This window comes from Orycteropus afer, unplaced genomic scaffold (genome assembly GCF_000298275.1).
Source record: "Orycteropus afer afer isolate SDZICR_OR568_19922 unplaced genomic scaffold, OryAfe1.0 scaffold00515, whole genome shotgun sequence".
Lineage (NCBI taxonomy): Eukaryota > Metazoa > Chordata > Mammalia > Tubulidentata > Orycteropodidae > Orycteropus > Orycteropus afer.
In genome coordinates, this window is record NW_006922102.1 from 965,599 (window position 1) to 983,766 (window position 18,168).

An 18,168-nucleotide genomic window follows, 5' to 3' on the forward strand; every position below is an offset into this window, starting at 1 on the left:
CTAGAGCCTGGCACTTTGAACTTGGACTTAAAGCCTCCAAATTGTAAGAATAAACTCCTGTTTGTTAAGGCCGTCCCATTTGTGGTATTTTCTTGTCAGAGCGGCACTAGGGAACCAGACCACCCCTCGACCTTGGGCTTCAGCTCTGCCTCTTGCTCCTGGCCCACTGGACCTGGAGGCATCTCTTCACTCAGGCAGCTACTGGCTGCTGAGGCTGACAAGCCCAAGATCAACAAATAAAATGGCCCAGTCCCGATGTCACCAAACCACACGCCAGGCCATTAATTTAAGTGCATTGAAAGTCCCATGGTCAGCAGAGCATGGCAGGCTGCTGAACAATGACACAGCTACGTGCAGGGCTCAAGCGTGCCCTGAGCTGGAGACCGTTCCCCAGGGCTTCTGCTTACATACAGGAAGCAGACCACATCCCTAAGGCAGCTGCTCAGCTGCTCCCAGTAGACCCCACCATGGAGTTGATCACCAGTCTCATCACGGGGACTACTACATCCAGCTGCCCAGCCACTCAACCAGGCCCAGCCAAGTTGACACACAAACGTAACCACCACAGCCAATGACTCGACAGCAGCTGGTGGGAGGTTTTGGATTGTTTTTGTCCTCTTTACATAGAGTAGGAGCCCTGGTGGTTAAGCACGCAGCTGATAACTGAAAGGTGAGCGATTGAGACCCGCCAGCCACTCCGTGGGAGAACAGTCTGCTTCTGTCAAGATTTCGTTACCAGGTGCTGTTGGGTCGGCCCCAAGTCATAGCAACCGTATGTACGACAGACAACAAAACCCTGCCTGGTCCTGCACCGTCCTGACAGCCCACTGGGTCAGTCCATCTTATTGAGGTTCTTCCTCTTTTTTGCTGACCCTCTGCGTTACCAACCATGAGATCCTTCTCCAGAGACTGATCTCACCTTATAACACAACCAAAGTACAAGAGAAGAAGTCTCACCGTGCTTGGTTCCAAGGAGCATTCCGGCTCACTTCTCCAGGGCAGATTTGTTTGTTCTTTCGCCAGTCTATGGTATATTCAGTATTCTTCGCCAGCACCACAATTCAAAGGCATCAGTCAGTTCTTCTTCAGTCTTCCTTATTCGGGAGCTCTAATGGCATAGTGCCTAAGGCATTCAAACCCACCAACCACTCCTCAGAAGGAAGGTTGAGCAGTCTGCTTCTGTAGTGATTACGCCTCAGAAACCCAAGGCATCACTATCAGTCGGATCCAACTCAGTGGCAGTGAGTTTGGTTTGGTTTTGGTTTTCCTTATTCATTGTCCAGCTCTCACATGCATATGAGGCGATTGAAAAAATGTCATGGCTTGGGTTAAGTGCACCTTAGTCTTCAAAGTCACATCTTTGCTCTTAAACTTTAAAGTGATCTTTGCAGCACATTTGCCCAGTGCAATACATCTTTTGATTTCTTGACTTCTGCTTCTGTGGGTGTTGATTGTGGACCCAAGAAAAATGAAATCCTTGACAACTTCAGTCTCTTCTGTTTATCATGATGTTGCTTATTGGTCTAGTTGTGAGGATTTTTATTTTGTGTTGCTGTGTCATGCACACTCAAGGCTGTAGTCTTTGATCTTCATCAATTAAGTGCTTCAACTCTTCTTGGCTTTAAGCAAAATTACGCCATTTGTGTATCGCAGGTTGTTAATGAGTCTTCCTCCAATGCTGGTCCCTCATCTGTCTAAAGATTTACAGCCTAGGAAACTCTTTGGGGCAGTTGTACTTGGTCCTGTAGGGTCACCATGAGTCAGAATTGACTCCACGGTTTCGGTTATGTTGAGTAGAACTTGGCTGTCATGGGCTCAGGTGATGGACGCAAGATGTCCAGGCTTTTGGTCTTGGTGGCTTTGGACCAGCTCGGGCTTGGCATCTCTAAGACTGTGTTGCTGTCCATAAAGTGGGGGAATCATCGTTTCTAACCCAGAGGCTGTTGTGAGAAGTGCACGAGACAGTGGGTGGAGCATCGTCTGGCCCGGTGAATGTGACAGTTGCCCACAGTATGGAAGCCCTCGTGTGTTAGACCCTTTGGCTGCTGCCACAAACCATCCCCACCTGTTGCCTCTAAACAACACGATGTATTCTGAGGGGCAAAAGGAAGGATAGAGACAAGGAACCCAGGAAGAGCACTGTTACATTGAGGGGATTGCAACCAGTGCCACAAAACAAACGTGTATAAATTGTTGAATACGAAACCAACTTGCTCTTTAAACTTTCCCCCAAAGTAAAATTTTAAATTAAAGAACAGATGTATTTTCTCCCAGTTGCAGAGGTGCGGAGTCAAGAAGGGGCTCATGGGGCCAGCAGGGTGTGGGCAGGGCTGGTTCCTTCTGGAAGCCCCAGGGAGCATCCGCAGCCGTGCCTTTTCCACATCGCGAAGCTGTCCGTGTTTTTCTGCTTGTGGCCCCTTTCTCTGTCTTCAATGCTCGCTCACTCGCCGTCTCCGATGCTCCTGACCCATCTCTTCCCTTATGTGATGGCACTGGTCCCACTTGGATAACACAGGGTACTCCCCCCACCTCGAGATCCTTCGTGTAGTCACATCTGCCAAGTCCTCTCTGTCATGTAAGGTGACATAGTCACTAGTTCCAGTGATGAGGACCTGGACGTGGCAGGGGGGCATTATCCTGCCGACCACAGTACCCAGATCTGTAACATCTAGTCACACAGTACTATTCAGCGTCCAGTGGCGTCTCCTGAGTGCCTTGGTCTTGACTCAGTCTGAGTCAGAGGCGTTTCCTGAGTGTGTTGGTCTTGACTCAGAGTCGGTGAATGTATAAAGCAGGTGGAATGTTGGGTGTGAGAGTATGTGAGCCGGTGATCACCAGGATCGAATCCTTGCTCCTGCAACTGTCTCCCCCTCTTTACTTGTGCGCAGGATCCCCGCAAAGTCGAGGAGACGGCAGGTGACACGGTCAGCAGCACGGAGGAGAAAAAGCAAAGCAAGTCGCAGCAGCTGAGGAAGATCTTTAAAGAATACGGGGCCGTGGGTGTATGTTTACACATTGGCATCTCCTTGGTCTCCCTGGGCATCTTTTACACGGTGGTTTCCAGGTAAGAGTCTTGACAGTGAAGAAATTTGGTTTCTTATAATACTTATGCTTCATTAGTAAAGAGTGTCTGCTTTGAGGATTGTGCTCTTTGAAAGACTCTATGGGATCCAACAGATTCTGGTATATTTCGCACTCCCTGAGTATAAAGACAGCAACTCGAAAGGTTAGACAGGAACCTTAGGGGCCAGTGAGCGTATGTAGTACTGTGGACATTGTTCAATTTGTGTATTTCCGTGCATATTCTCAACAATCAAAAAATAAATTATTAAAAAATAATTTTACTACAGGATTCTACCTAAGAACTTATTTTTTCTAAGACTTTCCATTCATCTAGGTACTTGCATCACTTTTTCAAAAATACTTAATAAAATAGTTGTTTCTAAACAAACACTGCACATCTGGCGGCCACATCAGCTCCCAGTTCAGCCGCTTTCTCTGCCTCTTCCCCCCCAGTGGCGTGGACATGTCTGCAGTCCTGCTTAAACTCGGATTTAAGGAGTCGCTGGTGCAGTCCAAGATGGCGGCGGGCACGAGCACCTTCGTGGTGGCCTATGCGATCCACAAGCTGTTCGCGCCCCTGAGAATCAGCATCACCCTTGTCTCTGTGCCCTTGATTGTCAGATACTTCCGGAAAGTGGGATTTTTCAAACCTCCAGCCGTGAAGCCGTGACGACCTCTTCAGCTGTAGGCACTGCAAACCTGTTTCTTATAAACGACCCATTTTGGGTTGGTTTTAGGACTGCAGGGCTTTTGTAGGGGGAGCAGGGGGCTAATTGCTTTGTTCTCGTTTTACCTTTGCCGGCAGAATTCAGATTTCTGAATCGTTGTAATGTTTGGCTTTATCATCTATGACTGCACTTCCTCGTGGGCTTGTATATCTAACCTAGAACGTGCACAACCATCCGAAACGAGTTGCCATCAAACCAAACTGTTGGCCTGCAGCATGCTCCTTCTGGGGCTGTTGGTGAGACTGACTGCAGAGCCCCAGCAGAGCAACGACTCATAAAGCTTGTTTTCAGTTCTCTTTCCTCCCACTGGCCGTTGGGCTGCCTGCGGAGGGCTCGGCAGTATGCTGGGAACCAGCTCCGTTTAAGGAAGCGGAACGTCACGCCTAACAGTTTGTGATCAGGATCCAAATTAGCATCAGCCCTTTAACGCTCCTTACACTTGTATTGGGAAAAGAAACTCAAGTATGTCTGGTGTGTTTCACAGACTCCAAGGCCCCTTTCAAGTCTGGGCACCAGGGCCAGCTCCCCTGAGATTTCATTCAAGGAGAGTGAGGTCATTTGTTGCATTTTGTTAAACTGGAACCTCCCTCCAAGTAAAAAAGAGCCCTGGTGGCACAGTGGTTAAGTGGACAGCTGCTCGCAGAAGGGTCAGTGGTTCCCACCGGTGGGATTTGCCCCCGTAAAGATTACAGCCTCGAGACCCTACCAGACGGGCTCTTCCGCTCTGGCCTGTAGGGTCACTAGGAGTTGGAAACGACTCGGTAGCAGTGGGTGCCCACGGGATGGCGCCGTCTGACTCCTGATGCCCACACCCATGAGCCCTTCGCTACTGCAGCATGTGGAAAGCCGAGCCTCTGCCGGACCCTCTGCGTCTCAAACTCCACCCGTCAGAGCCACCACTGCAATGTTTACAGTTTGTTGCGTGATTTTTAATTGATTTAAAACTTAGTACATAAAAAGCAAATGTTGTATCATACCCTGAAAAGGAAATTTAGCCTCACTTATAATAAACGGAGGGAAGCTTGCTGGCACAGTGGTTTAGCACTCAGCTGCTCACCAGGAGGTCGGCGGTTTGAAGCCACCAGCCTCTCTGCAGAAGATGTGGCAGTCTGCTTCTGTAAAGCTTGACAGCCTTGGAAACCCTCTGGGGCAGTTCTGTTCTGTCCTAGAGCGTCCCTGTGAGTGGGAATAGACTGGGCCACCGGGCAGTGGGGTTATAAACGGAAGGCACCTGTAAAGTAAATACAACACGGAAGGGAGGGGACGGGGAGGGAGGGGACTGTGATGTCATTAACCTCTTAGCCAGTTTAACCCAGGAGGGGGGTGTAACCTGAGGCCCCTCGCTCTTACAGGATGAGTAAGTGTAGAAAGCAGCACACTAGAGCCACACTGAGAGAGACCTTCTTGAAGGTGTCAGGCCCCAGCACTTGGAGGAGGAAGCCCTTCCTGGGGACATAGCACTGTTTATGCTGCCCTGCCGCCATTGTTGAAGGGATTGTGTTTATTTTCTGGCCCCAGACTTCTGACATACTTGCAACAATCGGAAAACTGAAAAACCTCCACCTGACTTTGAGGGTTTTACTGAGCCCGGGCTGGCGGCTCCCTGGCCCACCTGTAGGAACCAGTCAATCAATCATTCCGCCACCTTTGAGAATAATCTTTGTGGGACAGGTCCTCCAACTTGTAAGATTTTTGAAACGCAGCTGTTCTCTTTTGAAGCAACCTGGCCCATTACCAAAGGGTTGACAGATATTGGAGCTGCCTCTCTGGAGCCTGGTTCCAAGGACATCTACACCTAGACAAGGTGTCCCTTGGATCAGCGCTAGGTAATTCGCACCCTGGCTGGAGCACTTTACACCGGTCAGCTTTGGGCCCCCCACCATCCAGAGCCTGAGCTGTGCTCGTGCTAACAAGCTACGAGGGAAGCAGGTGTCGGGCGCCCTTCCTAGACTGATCTTTCGCTGGTCATGTTGGAGTGGCCTGAAGGGGCAAGCGATAAAACGGATGCTCACACCAAACAGCCACAGCCTCACCTTCTCAGCCTGGCTCCACTCCCCTCCCGTGGCCAGTGCTCAACGCACAGTAACCGGGAGAATGAGGTCACGGGCTCAGGGCACTGGGCGCTCCACGTTCACCGTCAGGATGTACGGACCCCTGGATCTACGTGGTTTTTAACGGGACCAGTAACACTAGAGGACCTATTTTTAAAATGTAATAAGCCGTTATTCACCTGTTTTCCTTTAATCTGACAGTTCATATTCTGTGAAACAAATAAACACCTTCACGAGGTCGGCTGCTGAAGGACTGTGTGACTGGTGTGTTAACGGGCTCCCGCAGCGAGCTGCTTTCTTGTGTGGGACTGTTTGGGGAGATGTCATAGTTTAGCTGCCATCACTGATGAAACTGGCCTCATGATATTAACTATAGCTGGGGTGGACACTACACAAAACCAAGTGCAAAAGTTGGGGTTAGCTCAAGACTTCTAGAAACAAAAGCCCTCTGGTTCTGGGGGGGTAGGGGTAACAACACTGCAGTTTTAACTCCGTCCTATTATCACATTGTAACCCCAAGATGAGTATTTATGTTGGCCACTTTTATATTGATGGGTGCTGAAAGTCAGCCATAAAGCTTACTGCTCTACGAGTTCTCAGCGAGTCCAACAATCGCAAGTTTCCCCTCTTCGCTGCCAAGTTCCCCGTCTCCTCAGTTGTGAAGGGATGAAGCAGTGCTCGGCCAGGGCCAGTCGTCTACACAGGTAACTGAATGAGCAGCGCACTGAACGTGAGGCCGAGGCCGAGGAGGAGACGTGCTCTCCTCTCACTGGCTGTTCCAGGGCCACTGCCGAGCACGAGGTGGAAACAACCACTCGGAGACTTTGCATTTATTGACACATTTATTTTTAAAGTGTGCACACGTGCCTCAACTGTGTAATTAAAAAAAAAAAAAAAATTAGCCTTTACCATGTAGAAACAATTGCGGTACAGGTCTCACGGGTGTCCCGAGATGGGGCGGAGCACATGCTGCATTTTAAATGTCACCCAGGGGACGGTGCCAGCGAGGACTAAAGCCAAGCCGGCAGAACGGGGCGGGTGCTGGGCCGGCAGACGCTGACGTAAACACACAAGTCCGCAGAAGTCTTTAACGTTGGAAGCAAAGCTCCAGTGTTCGCTCCAACAGCTCTGCCAGCGTGGCCACCCAATAAGTTACACACACATTCGGGTACTTGGAGGTTATTGCACAGTGCTTCCTTGAGCTGAGTGGTCAGGGTGCCGGCGACAAGTCCCCAGCACCGGCCTCCTGGCCCTGCGGGGCTGGTGGGGCAGCGGCAGCTGAGCCAGTGGAACTGGCAGGGCCTCGTGTTTCCTGGAGTGGGGCTTTCTGACTAGGGAGGCTGAGCTGCCTGCCTGCTGGGTGAAACAGCGTTCTCAGTAGCCGGGGGCGGGCGGTCCACAGAAGGCGGCGTTGCAGTAGCGTTTGGCTGCCACTGCGCAGAAGCCCTGGCCCAGAGGCTCTCCCCTGCTGCACTCCTAAGACCGCTTGCTCGCTGCTGCTTTGTCCTGGCTGCCCGGGGGTTTTGAGGAGTTGGCTGCAATCCAGGGGTGCTCCAGTACTTCTTTGAGAGTCAGCCTCTGGCTTGGGTTGTGCTTCAGCAGTCTTGAAACTAGGTCCCTGGCTCCCATTGTCACCACGTCAGGGAACGCAAACTCCACCTGGAGTAAAGTAAGAGAGTCACAAGACGTGGTTTAGAGAGACCAAAGAGTAGAGGTGTTCAGATCTTACCAGCCCACCACGGAGGTTCACAAGGGGAGGATTCTACAAAAAGAATGTAGATGGATCCGTCAGTGACGTCTTACCCGTGAGATTCTGTTGTAGGTCTCCTGGTACGTGCTTGCCTCAAAGGGAGGTTTCCCAACTAAAAATTCATAGCAAAGGACTCCAAGGCTCCAGAGGTCCACCTTCTCATCGTGCATCCGGCCCTCAATCATCTCGGGAGGCAGGTAGTCGAGGGTGCCACAGAGAGTGGTTCTCCTGGGAACGGAGGAGGGGTTCAATTGACAGGCTTTGTCTTATTACTACTCATTGCTGTTAAGTTGGATCTGACTCATAGTGACCTCTCCTTGGGTTTCTGAGGCAGTATCACTACGGAAGTAGATTGCTAAATCTTCCTTCTGAGGAGTGGCCAGTGGGTTTGAACTGCCAGCCTTCTGGTTACCAGTCAGATGCCTTAGGCACTACGCCACCACTGAAAACCACTAACAACTACACTGTCATTTACTGCATGCTTTCTCTAGGCCAGATCCTGTGCCATGAAGCAGGTCTATTATAATTCCTCATTTCTATAGACTCCTGATCAAAAGGGGAGAAAATACAGAACACAGTTTCAAATTTTTATGGAATCCAAACTTTATGGAAGGAACCCAAGGCTGGATGGACCCCAAAATCAGTGTCCTGAGATCATCTTTAAAGCTGAAAATCAAAGATATCCCCGAAGTCGTCTTTAAACCAGCAACAGTTTGGCTTCATTAGTAAAGAATGTCAGTGTGGAGCATGGTGCCCTTAGAGACCTAGCTACGGGGCAAAGTGACAGCAGCGACTCAGAAGGCTGTTAGGGGTCTCAGGGCAGTGAGTTCACGGTAATGGGAGAAGAAACTCAGAACAAGAGTGATAATGGTTACCCAACTTGAAGAATGTAGTCAGTGTCATAGTTGGACATTTACAAATTGTTGATTGTGTGTATTTCAAAAAAAAAAAAAACACAATTTTTTTTTCACTAAAGTCCCATTTGTAGATAGGAGAGGGATTGAGGGAGTGTGTGAGATCACACAGCCAGCAACTTAGCCTAGCCCCAAATGTGCTCAACTCCAGGACCTCCCTGAACGTTCCAAAATATAGGGAGTAAAACTTATTACTGTGTGCAGTGCAACGGATTTACGAGGCCTTTCTTTGTAGCCATGGTCTTTAAACACCTACCAAAAGGCCAGGTGAGACTACACAAGTGAGTTGCTTGTGGCCCACCAAGGGGATTGGACAGCTTGCTAATAATATAAATAAGGTACATGGCACCCTTTTGGGGGTTTGTGGTGGTGGTGATAGGTGCCATGGAGTTGGCTCCAACTCACAGGGAGCCTATGTACAACAGAATGAAACGCTGCCTAATTCTGTGCCAGCTTCATAATCCTTGCTATACCTGAGCCCATCATTGCAGCCCCTGTGTCAATCCATCTCACTGAGGGCTTTCCATACAAATAAGGTGTATGGAATCCTAACAAGGGGCTTAGCGGCAGAACCAGGAGACCGGCGGAGACTGAAGGGGTTTCCTGGCCCAGACAGCAAGGTGATTACAGTGGATGTGCTGACCATGGGGTAGAAGGGCTGTGCCATTCAGGTAGGAAGCTTCCTGGGGGAAGGGGTGCCCCCAGGCACTTACTAGTGGAGCCCAAGAGCTTTATAACACTTTGCCTAGGGCCCAGTAGCCAGAGGCCAGAGAGAGAGATGACTGTGGGCATGGCTGAGATAGGCTGTCTCTATGGAACAAGTGGGAGGTCTGGTAGCATAGTGCCTAAGCTACTTGACTGCTAACCAGAAGACTGGCGGTTCAAACCCACCAGCCACTCCTTGGAAGGAAGGTTGGGCGATCTACTTCTGTAATGATACTGCCTCAGAAACCCAAGGAGGGGTCACTATGAGTTGGGTCCGACTCAATGGCAAACAACATGGAACAAGTGCATCTTGAGTTATTTCTGATCCTCAATTGTAACCTGTCACTTTCCTAATAAGCCCTCTGAGTATAGTCTGTGAGTTCTGTGTGGCTGTTCAGATTATTGTAACAGATTATCAAACCGAGAAGAGAATGCAGTGCCCTGGGAAGGACAGGGTGAAAAGGCTGTCTGACCTCTGCCTCATAGCTATCAGCCTTGGGCTGATGTTGACGGTGATTCTTCCCCCTCATGAACAGAGATGAAGAGGTGTGACTCCCCTACCATACCACGTTTACAGTTGGTGTGAGGTGCCAGAACATGGCAATGGCTCCAGACTCATGGAAGCATGAGACTTTGTAAGACAAAGAACCAAGGGACATATGAAGGCAAACTTGATTCTTGGTTGGTTACTTTGGTTGTTACCTGTAATGGCTGAAAGGAAAGGAAATGATATTATGCTACCACTGACGGGAGAACAGGCACTTAGGGCAAAAGCCAGGCTGGTTAAACAAGATGACTGCTGGGGGCCAGGGGCCAGGTTGCACCCAGCCAGGGTCCAAGCCATATGCATATGAACGGAAAGATAGTCAAGGTATGCAGAAGCCAATAAAAATTGAATATTTAAAAAGGTTTATGTGTTTATTTGAATGCACCAAGGACACTGAAGGGAGCTCTGGGAGGGTAGAGCCTAAGGCATTTGACTGCTAACCAGAAGGCTGGCGGTTCAAACCCACCAGCCACTCCTCGGAAAGAAGATGGGGCAATCTACTTCCGTAGTGATACCACCTCAGAAACCCAGGGAGGGGTCGCTATTGAGCCGGGTCCGACTTGAGGGCACATAACAACAACAAGGATACTGAATGTTTCTCCTAGTGTTGTAAAAAAGACCTAAACATGAGACGGAAATGAATTTTTTTTTTTAATAGACAACAGAGAGCATATATAACTGTCTTCAACCAGTACCTGACTGGTATGCTAAAAGGGGTGCAAGGATTTGCCCAAAAGAAACACATTCTGTTGGTTTCAATCCAGTAGCCCTGTGTCTAGAGTACTGGGGCTTGGGTGGAAAACCTGAGCCCTACCCAGAATCTTTCAAGAAATTTGCATTTGAAAAGACATGCAGACCCACCCAGAACTGCTGAGAGAACAAGAGATTTGCATTTGAAGGAAAAACTTGCAGAAGAAGAAAACAGCTGTTTTTCTTTCAGAATTTCAAGGAGCACTTTGCCTTTGGGTACACTGAGGCAGAAGTCAGTGCCCATCAGAAGGAACCCCTCTCCAGGACTGGAAGTCACAGGGAGCCAGCAAGGCAGATGCCACCTGGAGCCACGAGACGAGAAGCAGAGGAAGTCCAATAATGAAGAGACAGGCCAGGTTTGGACGTGTTCCACTGGCACTCGTGGACCTAGCCCACAAGGGCTAGGCATGAGAAAGAGAGAAGGGGTTCGCTGGTCTGAAGTACGGGAAGGGTGTGGACTACTGGGCCTACAGGAGGTGCTCATTGATCCAGCCCACAGGGACAAGGAAGAGCCAACCAGAGACTACTGGCACCATGAGCTGGTGTGAACTGGTGCAGTTAGATGGCTGCTCTGGACTGGACTTTGCTTGTGGATGCAGATGCTCAAAGTTCCAATCAGAACAGAGGATGCTTCAGATTAAGGCACATGCTCGGCTCCTGAGAGTACTGGTTTGGTAAAAACTAAACGCACTGCCGCCGAGTCGGATCCAACTCATAGCGACACCTCCTTGGGTTTCTGAGGCAGTATCACTGCGGAAGTAGATTGCCCCATCTTCTTTCCGAGGAGTGGCTGGTGGGTTTGAACCGCCAGCCTTCTGGTTAGCAGTCAAATGCCTTAGGCATTATGCTACCAGAGGGGTGGGCAATTTAAACACTGGCTATCTAAAACTGGGAGAGATAAAGGGATGAGGTGGCTGGCTTACACACTTTCGTGGGTGTGCTTACACTCAATGAGGGGACAAAGGAGGATCCGCACTGAATAGATTGCTCTTTTTTTGATGGGAGTGGGGAAGATGCTGATAGGACTCCCAGATTCAGCTGTGGATGTTGACAGTTAGCAGGGTTAACTGTGAAGGTAAAAACTGATGTGGAAGCTGTTGAGTGTGAAAGGAGAGAGTGGGCTGGGGACGGAGCGGGGGACTCTTGGACTGGAGTCCAGTGGCCGAACCTAAAAGTCCGTGAAGGGCTTTGCTATATTAATACATTGTGAGGCTCAAAGCAGTAGAATGATCTCTCAGTTAAATTTATCAGACACCAGACACAGTGAAGCCAGGATGGTACATGGAGAACCTGACCAGATGAGAGGGACACCTGCAGCAGACCTGAATGGCTGGACCTGAGGAACCGCACCCTGAGGACTCTGTCCGACTGAAGGACTAACTGTTAATGACTGTTTTTGACTGGTACAATGATCAGGAGGGAGAAGTTATCCTGTACATACGGAAGAACCATGGCTAGAAAAGCCAGGGTATAGCCTGCAGCGTGATGGACGGCTTTTATATGGCCTTGCTAGCCATGGTCTTGTAACTCACCAGCAAAAGTTTGGGTGGGAGTACACAAATAAGGTGCTTGTGGTCCACCAAGGGGACTAGACAGCTTGCTAATATAAACAAGCGGTATGGCACAACAAGGGGTTGGACCATGCATATGGAACCCTAACAAGGGGGTTGGTGGGTCAAATCCATCAGCTGCTCTGGGGAAGGAAGACTGGGCAATCTACTTCCGTAAAGATTTACTGCCTCAGAAACCTAAAGGGGGTTGCTACGAGTCAGAATCAACTCGATGGCAGTGGGTTTGGTTTGGTTTTGGTCAACAAGGGGATTGGTCAGTTTTGCCATCCTGTGAGGATTAAAATGAAACATCCCAGAGGCAGAACAGAGGGACCTGACTACCACCAAGGGATGGGAGCAGAGTATATCCTTTGGACCCAGAGTCCCTGTGCTAAGAATGTCCTGGACCCAGGAGACAGAGGGGGCTGTAACATCAGAGACAGTGCATGGTGGCACTAAGCATGGCAGGGAGATGGTGGCAGAACCAGGAGACTGGCTCGAGAAGGCACAGCAGGCTCCCAGGCCACAGAGCAAGGTGTTACAGCGCGTGTCCAGATGCACAGAGTAAGAGCTGAGAACCTTCCGGTAGAGAGGCTTCCGGGAGGACGGGATGCCCGAGGCACGGACTGGTAGAGCACAAGAACACTCAAACACTTTCCTGAGCAGGGCAGAGACCGGGCCCCGAGGCCAGAGAAAAAGCTGCCTGTGGGCACAGGCTTTCATCAGCTGCCTGATGGAAGAGTGGACGTGTCCCAAGTCGTTTCTGATCCTCAGTAGTAACCTGTCACTTCCCTGATGAACCCTGTAACCGTGAGGATGTTGTGTGTGGCCACTGCAGTGAATGACAGCACCCAGCAGAGAAGCAGGGTGCCTTCCGAGGGAGGGCAGCTGGTGGGATAATGGCTGCAGGAAGGAGGTCTGTCTGACCTCCGCCTCACAAGCCGTCCCAGGCTAGCCGTGCTGCTGAAGCCCCTCCCACCTGTGACATCAGACCAGCGGCGCTGATGGCGCTGCCACCACACCCTTTTACACGGCCTGAAAGCAGCTGTGCCAAGCTCTCTGTAAAGACAACTTGGAGTTTTACATTTGTTTTCATATCACAGATATGCTAAGCGCTAACACCCGGGTAGCACTAAGGGCAAGAAACTAAAACCCATCCCACCAGGAGAGCACCAGGCTTGGGTTACAGACTCATGCTGCCACAGGCCACTGGTACTAGAGAGAGGCTGAGACACCACGGGCGGCACCACACCCTGGGAAGTTTTCTTGCCAAACGTACTTGCCCTGCATCTGTTCAGGCCATTAGTCCTAACGTCTCATTTTCAGCAAATATAAGGGATAAAGGACCAAGGTGCATGACACACATTCAGAAACTCCATTTAAAATGTTCAGGGGCTGATCTCAGTTAAGACCAGAGAGAGAGATACAATGTATGGACCTTGGCTGGGTTCTGATTTAAAACGGTGAAATCATTTTGTTGACAACTATTGTTATGTGCCGTCGAATCGGACCCGACTCATAGCGACCCCTCCTTGGGTTTCTGAGGCGGTATCCACTGTGGAAGTAGATTGCCCAACCTTCCTTCAGAGGAGTGGCTGGTGAGTTTGAAATGCCACCTTCTGTTTAGCAGTTAAGTGCCTTAGGCACTATGCTACCAGAGCTCCTTGTTGACAACTAGGAAGATTTAAACAGGGACCCAACATCAGGTATTAACAACTGCCTTGCTTTTTCTCGTTTGGTAACAACTTGTGATCACAGAGAATGTCCTAGAGAGATGCATACTCAAGTCCTTAAGGGTAAAGCATCATGACGTCTCCAATTTATTTTCAAATGTTCCACCAAAAAGCAGCTGCAGTGTGCACGGCAGATGCTGCCGATCATGGGACGTCGACACCAGACAGGCAGGTGTGCTCTGAACTGCAGGGAGCGTTGTGTTGTGTGTGGATTTCCTAACAAGGGTGGGAGGCAGACGGGACGGCCAAGACATCACACCAAGAGCAAAGATTCTCAAGTTTCCGTTTCTATCAGCTCTTTAGCATGTCAGTGCAACAGTGTGTCCAGCCACGCCAGGCACCCGGCAAGCATGCAGGTGTTCCCACAGAGGAACTGTGCCTGGAATCAGGAGCTACGTGTCTGGACACCTAATCTGTCACCCCCAGTGGGGGGGAGGGAGACAGACTGAATCGAGCTCTCAAACTGGTACACAGAGTCTGCGACATACTGGGGTCATTATTAACCTTTGGGACGTGACACGCAGTGTTTACACCGACAGAAGGGTGTACAGCAGTGCACACACTGAGGTCTAGCTGAGCGTGGCCCTTCTGTGAAGCCTACCATTCTTTAGTGTCTGCCTCAGGGGACAGCAGCTGGCACCAATGAAAGGCACCAGTCCTTTAGTAAAAAAGTAAAAATAAGACTCAGCACTGAAACTGTGACAAGTGGTCAGTAACACAACGCAGGGTTTTCCCTGCCATCTACTGAGACTAGAAAGTGGCTTTAAGTCATCTATGGTCACTCTCAAGTCCCCCCCAAAAGCTGACAAATCTGAAGCAGGTGACACCCTGTATACTTTACACAGTTCCAAAAGCCTATTTTACCCTAAAATAAACGTCACACAGCAGAGAATATTCTGCCTGTGTTTGCAAGTCCACCAAAGATTTCAACTGTTTCCTTACTTTGACTTTCAGAGGGTGAAGGGATAAAAAAGGACTAGTCCTACTGCTGACAAAGGCAGACCCACAACTTGCCTGTCATTACCACGCCCCAAGCTCCACGCAAACCAGCGTTTAACTTCCCCGCGTGCTGGGCTCTCACCTCCAGGCCTCGGCAGTGCTGCCCTCGGGAGTGTCACTCCATCTTCTTACCCGGGGTGCAGCGTCACGTCTGCCATACCTGTTTACTTGTCTCCTTCATTAGTCTCTAAGGACATCGAGCCTCTTTATCCCCAGGCTAGAACACTACTAATGTTTTCACGGAGACACTAGTTTATCACCAGCCTAGGCCGTGCTCAGCCGTCCTGTGCAACCACCTCCCCAGCCAAGACCAGGGACAAGGGTTACGTTCAGCGTTCCATGAGTTGGCTCCCGGTTGGCTGCCAGGGGCTTCTGCTGGACGGCTGAGCCCCCGCCTGGGAAGTTGCTCACCTGGAGGAGGGGGCGTGCACCGACCACCCGAAGTCTGCGATCTTCAGCTCCCCAGTGGAGCCAAGGAGCAGGTTCTCAGGTTTAATGTCTCGATGGATAACTTTCTTGGAATGACAGTAAGACAGGGCATCTGCCAGCTCTGTGATGTACTGTGAAAAAGAGGGTGGAAAGTCTGTGCTTTAGAGTTTATGTAGCACAAATTAACATGAGACGTTTCTCTGGACACATGAAGCCCATCATAGATGGTGACACGCAAGCAGGCTTTACAGCAAACACATGATGAATCTACATAAATCATGAAACCAATTCTGAACGCGGAGCATGAGGTTCACGTTACCCAGGGTGAAGCTATGCTAGTGCAGCACATGTGATGTGGGAGGCAGACGGCACTGAGGACGAGCTGTGCCACATCCCCATCCTGGCCCAGCAGCAGTAGCCAACTACAGTGACGCGGAACTGTGGTGATGCGGCAACCGACATAGATGAGGGATTCAGTGTCTAAACTGCGTTTTCAAAAAGAACAGTTTAAGCCAGACCAGTTGACCTAAGATACTCTAAACCTTGAACCTAAATTACCCACGCTAAGGTCCTATTTTAGCTAAATAACAGACTGACTCACAAAAGAATAACTGTTCACCTGTAAGTTCTATTTGCCTTTAAAAACCATCTATTTGTGACCAAATGCTCAAAAATTATTTTTAAAAGAAAGATGAGAAGGTAAGGGGACAGGGAAACTAGATGAAAGGAAACAGAACCACCAGAATGGAAATCACAGAAATGCTCCCATATGTTGAAGAACGTGGCCAGTGTCACCACACAGTGTGTGCAGAATGGTTGAATGGGAACTTAAACTGCTGCATAAGCATTCACACAATATTTAATTTTTCTTTTTTTTTTTATAAAAAGGACATTTTTCAAAACCTTTCAAGTATAATCAGTTCTCATTTTTTAAAGCAAGGTCATTCTATAACAAAAGGACTTGCTTGAAATTGACAACATCAGCTTGAAAGATTAGATAGGAATCTTAGAGGACAGGGAGTTTATGTTAATGGAGGAGGAACTCAGAAAAGAAGGTGAAAATGGCTGCACTGCTAGTAAAATGTAACAACATCACTGACTTGTACATGTACAAGCTGTTAAGTTGGTGAAGGCTTTGCTGTCTACATTCAACAACAAAATAAATAAGATTTTATAAAAGAAAAAGAAAAAGGATTTGTGAGGTTGAACATCTACTTCAAGAATATCAGGGGAAAAAAATCATGACCACCACAAGAAAATAAAAACAGGGGGCGTGCACTGTTAATAGCACCTTCCCTCTTTGTGTATGAGGCAACTGTACACAAGCAATTCCATCCTTTCTTTACTAGTGGCTCCTTAAGTTACCATCTCCTTAAGGATTTTCCAGTCCCCAGCCAGCCTAAGGATGCCCAGCAAGCAGACCCAGAGGTGGCTTCCAGACACCGGGAACAATCAGCAGTTACCAGGAACAATCGGCAGTTACTGTGCTCAAAGTACACACTTGGCTCGGGCTAAAGTTTAAGAAGAGTTGATTTTCCAGAGTAACTGGAACAGGCTTGACCATTTTTTCACACCCAAAATGTTTACTGAACAAATGGATAGAAACCAAATGTCACCACCAGAAAGGACATCTTTCATTCTTTCAGCCCAAAGCTAGAGACCTAAGTTGAGGCCCTGAACACTGAAGAGGAAGGAAGGCAGAGCAATGGTCTCCCAGTCTCTACCAGCTGAGTTGGTGCTGCTTTAAAAGCAGACCTCAAACCCCAGAGGCTGGTGGGTTCCCCAGCTCAAACCATCAACATCATTTGATCAGAGTTCTGTGGCACCTACTTCCTCCACACTTCACATCTGGCATTTAAAAAAAAAAAGTTGCTGTTGAGTCAATCCTTACTCACAGCACCCTAGAAGACAGAGTAGAACTGTCCCATAGGGTTTCCAAGGCTGCCAATCTTTACAGGAACAAATGCCACACAAAACTCCTGCTGTCCAGCCAATTCCAACTCACAGTGCCCCTACAGGACAGAAAAGAACTGCCCCATAGGTTTCCAAGGTTGTCATTCTTTATGGGAGCAGACTGCTACATCTTTCTTCTGTGGAGGGGTTGTATTCAAACTGTTGATCTTTCAATTCGCAGCCAGGCATTTTAACCACTGCTACGTGGTATATGAAAGACCCTAAATTTCTACAATCAGTTTTAGTCAGTTGTCAGAGAGGGAAGCAGGTGAGATAATACACATACAATGCACACAAAATATATCCCTTTCTAATAAGGAATCTAGAAAGAATCATTTGCTTTCAAACAGCTGTCTCCTTACATCAAAATAAATTGCACCTGGAAGAAAACATGTAAATATTCTTATAACGTTGCTGTGGAATAGAAACCTGCTAAGTATGATATCAACACCACAAATGAGAGTAACTTTCACATGCCAAGTCCTCCTCCCAAGAAAGGAAAAGACAACCAAGGAGAGAGAATATTGTTAAGACGTCCATACTACCTAAAGCGATCTATAAAGTCAACACAACTCCAGTCAAAATTCCAACAGCCTTCTTTATAGAAATACAAAAACTAATCCAATCTTCAACTTTACATGGAAGGACAAAAGGCCCCAAATACCAAAAAGCAGTATTTAAAGAGAAAAAGGTAGAAGGACTCCTACTTCCTGATTTTAAAACATACCATACAGCTACAGTAATCCAAACAGCCTGGCACTGGTATAACAATGGATACACAGACCAATGGAACAGAATTGAGAGTCCAGAAACAGACCCACACCATTTTTTTTAAATTGTGCTTTGGGTGCAAATTTACAGAGCAAAATTTTACATTCACATCGCAGCACTATTTACAATAGCCAAAACTTGGAAACAACCTAGATGTTCATCAACTGAGGAATGGATAACCAAACTATGGTACATACACACAATGGAATACTATGCAACGCTAAA

The 18,168-nt window shown here is 48.6% G+C and overlaps 2 protein-coding genes across 2 annotated transcripts in view; one reads left to right on the top strand and one right to left on the bottom strand.

Moving 5' to 3' along the window:
* The first annotated feature begins 2,604 nt into the window (after positions 1-2,604).
* Positions 2,605-3,733, top strand: FAM210B (family with sequence similarity 210 member B). The gene is made up of 3 exons (XM_007955594.1): positions 2,605-2,649; positions 2,889-3,064; positions 3,517-3,733. The coding sequence occupies exons 1-3, from the start codon at positions 2,605-2,607 to the stop codon at positions 3,731-3,733; spliced, it is 438 nt and encodes a 145-aa protein (XP_007953785.1).
* A 3,585-nt stretch (positions 3,734-7,318) lies between these two features.
* AURKA (aurora kinase A) overlaps positions 7,319-18,168 on the bottom strand; it is a 30,875-nt gene continuing 20,025 nt past the window's right edge. The window contains exons 6-8 of the mRNA XM_007955585.1: positions 15,202-15,350; positions 7,646-7,820; positions 7,319-7,501 (exon numbers count right to left, since the gene is read on the bottom strand). Coding sequence (XP_007953776.1) covers positions 7,319-7,501; positions 7,646-7,820; positions 15,202-15,350 — 507 coding nt within the window. The remainder of the gene's footprint in view (positions 7,502-7,645; positions 7,821-15,201; positions 15,351-18,168) is intronic.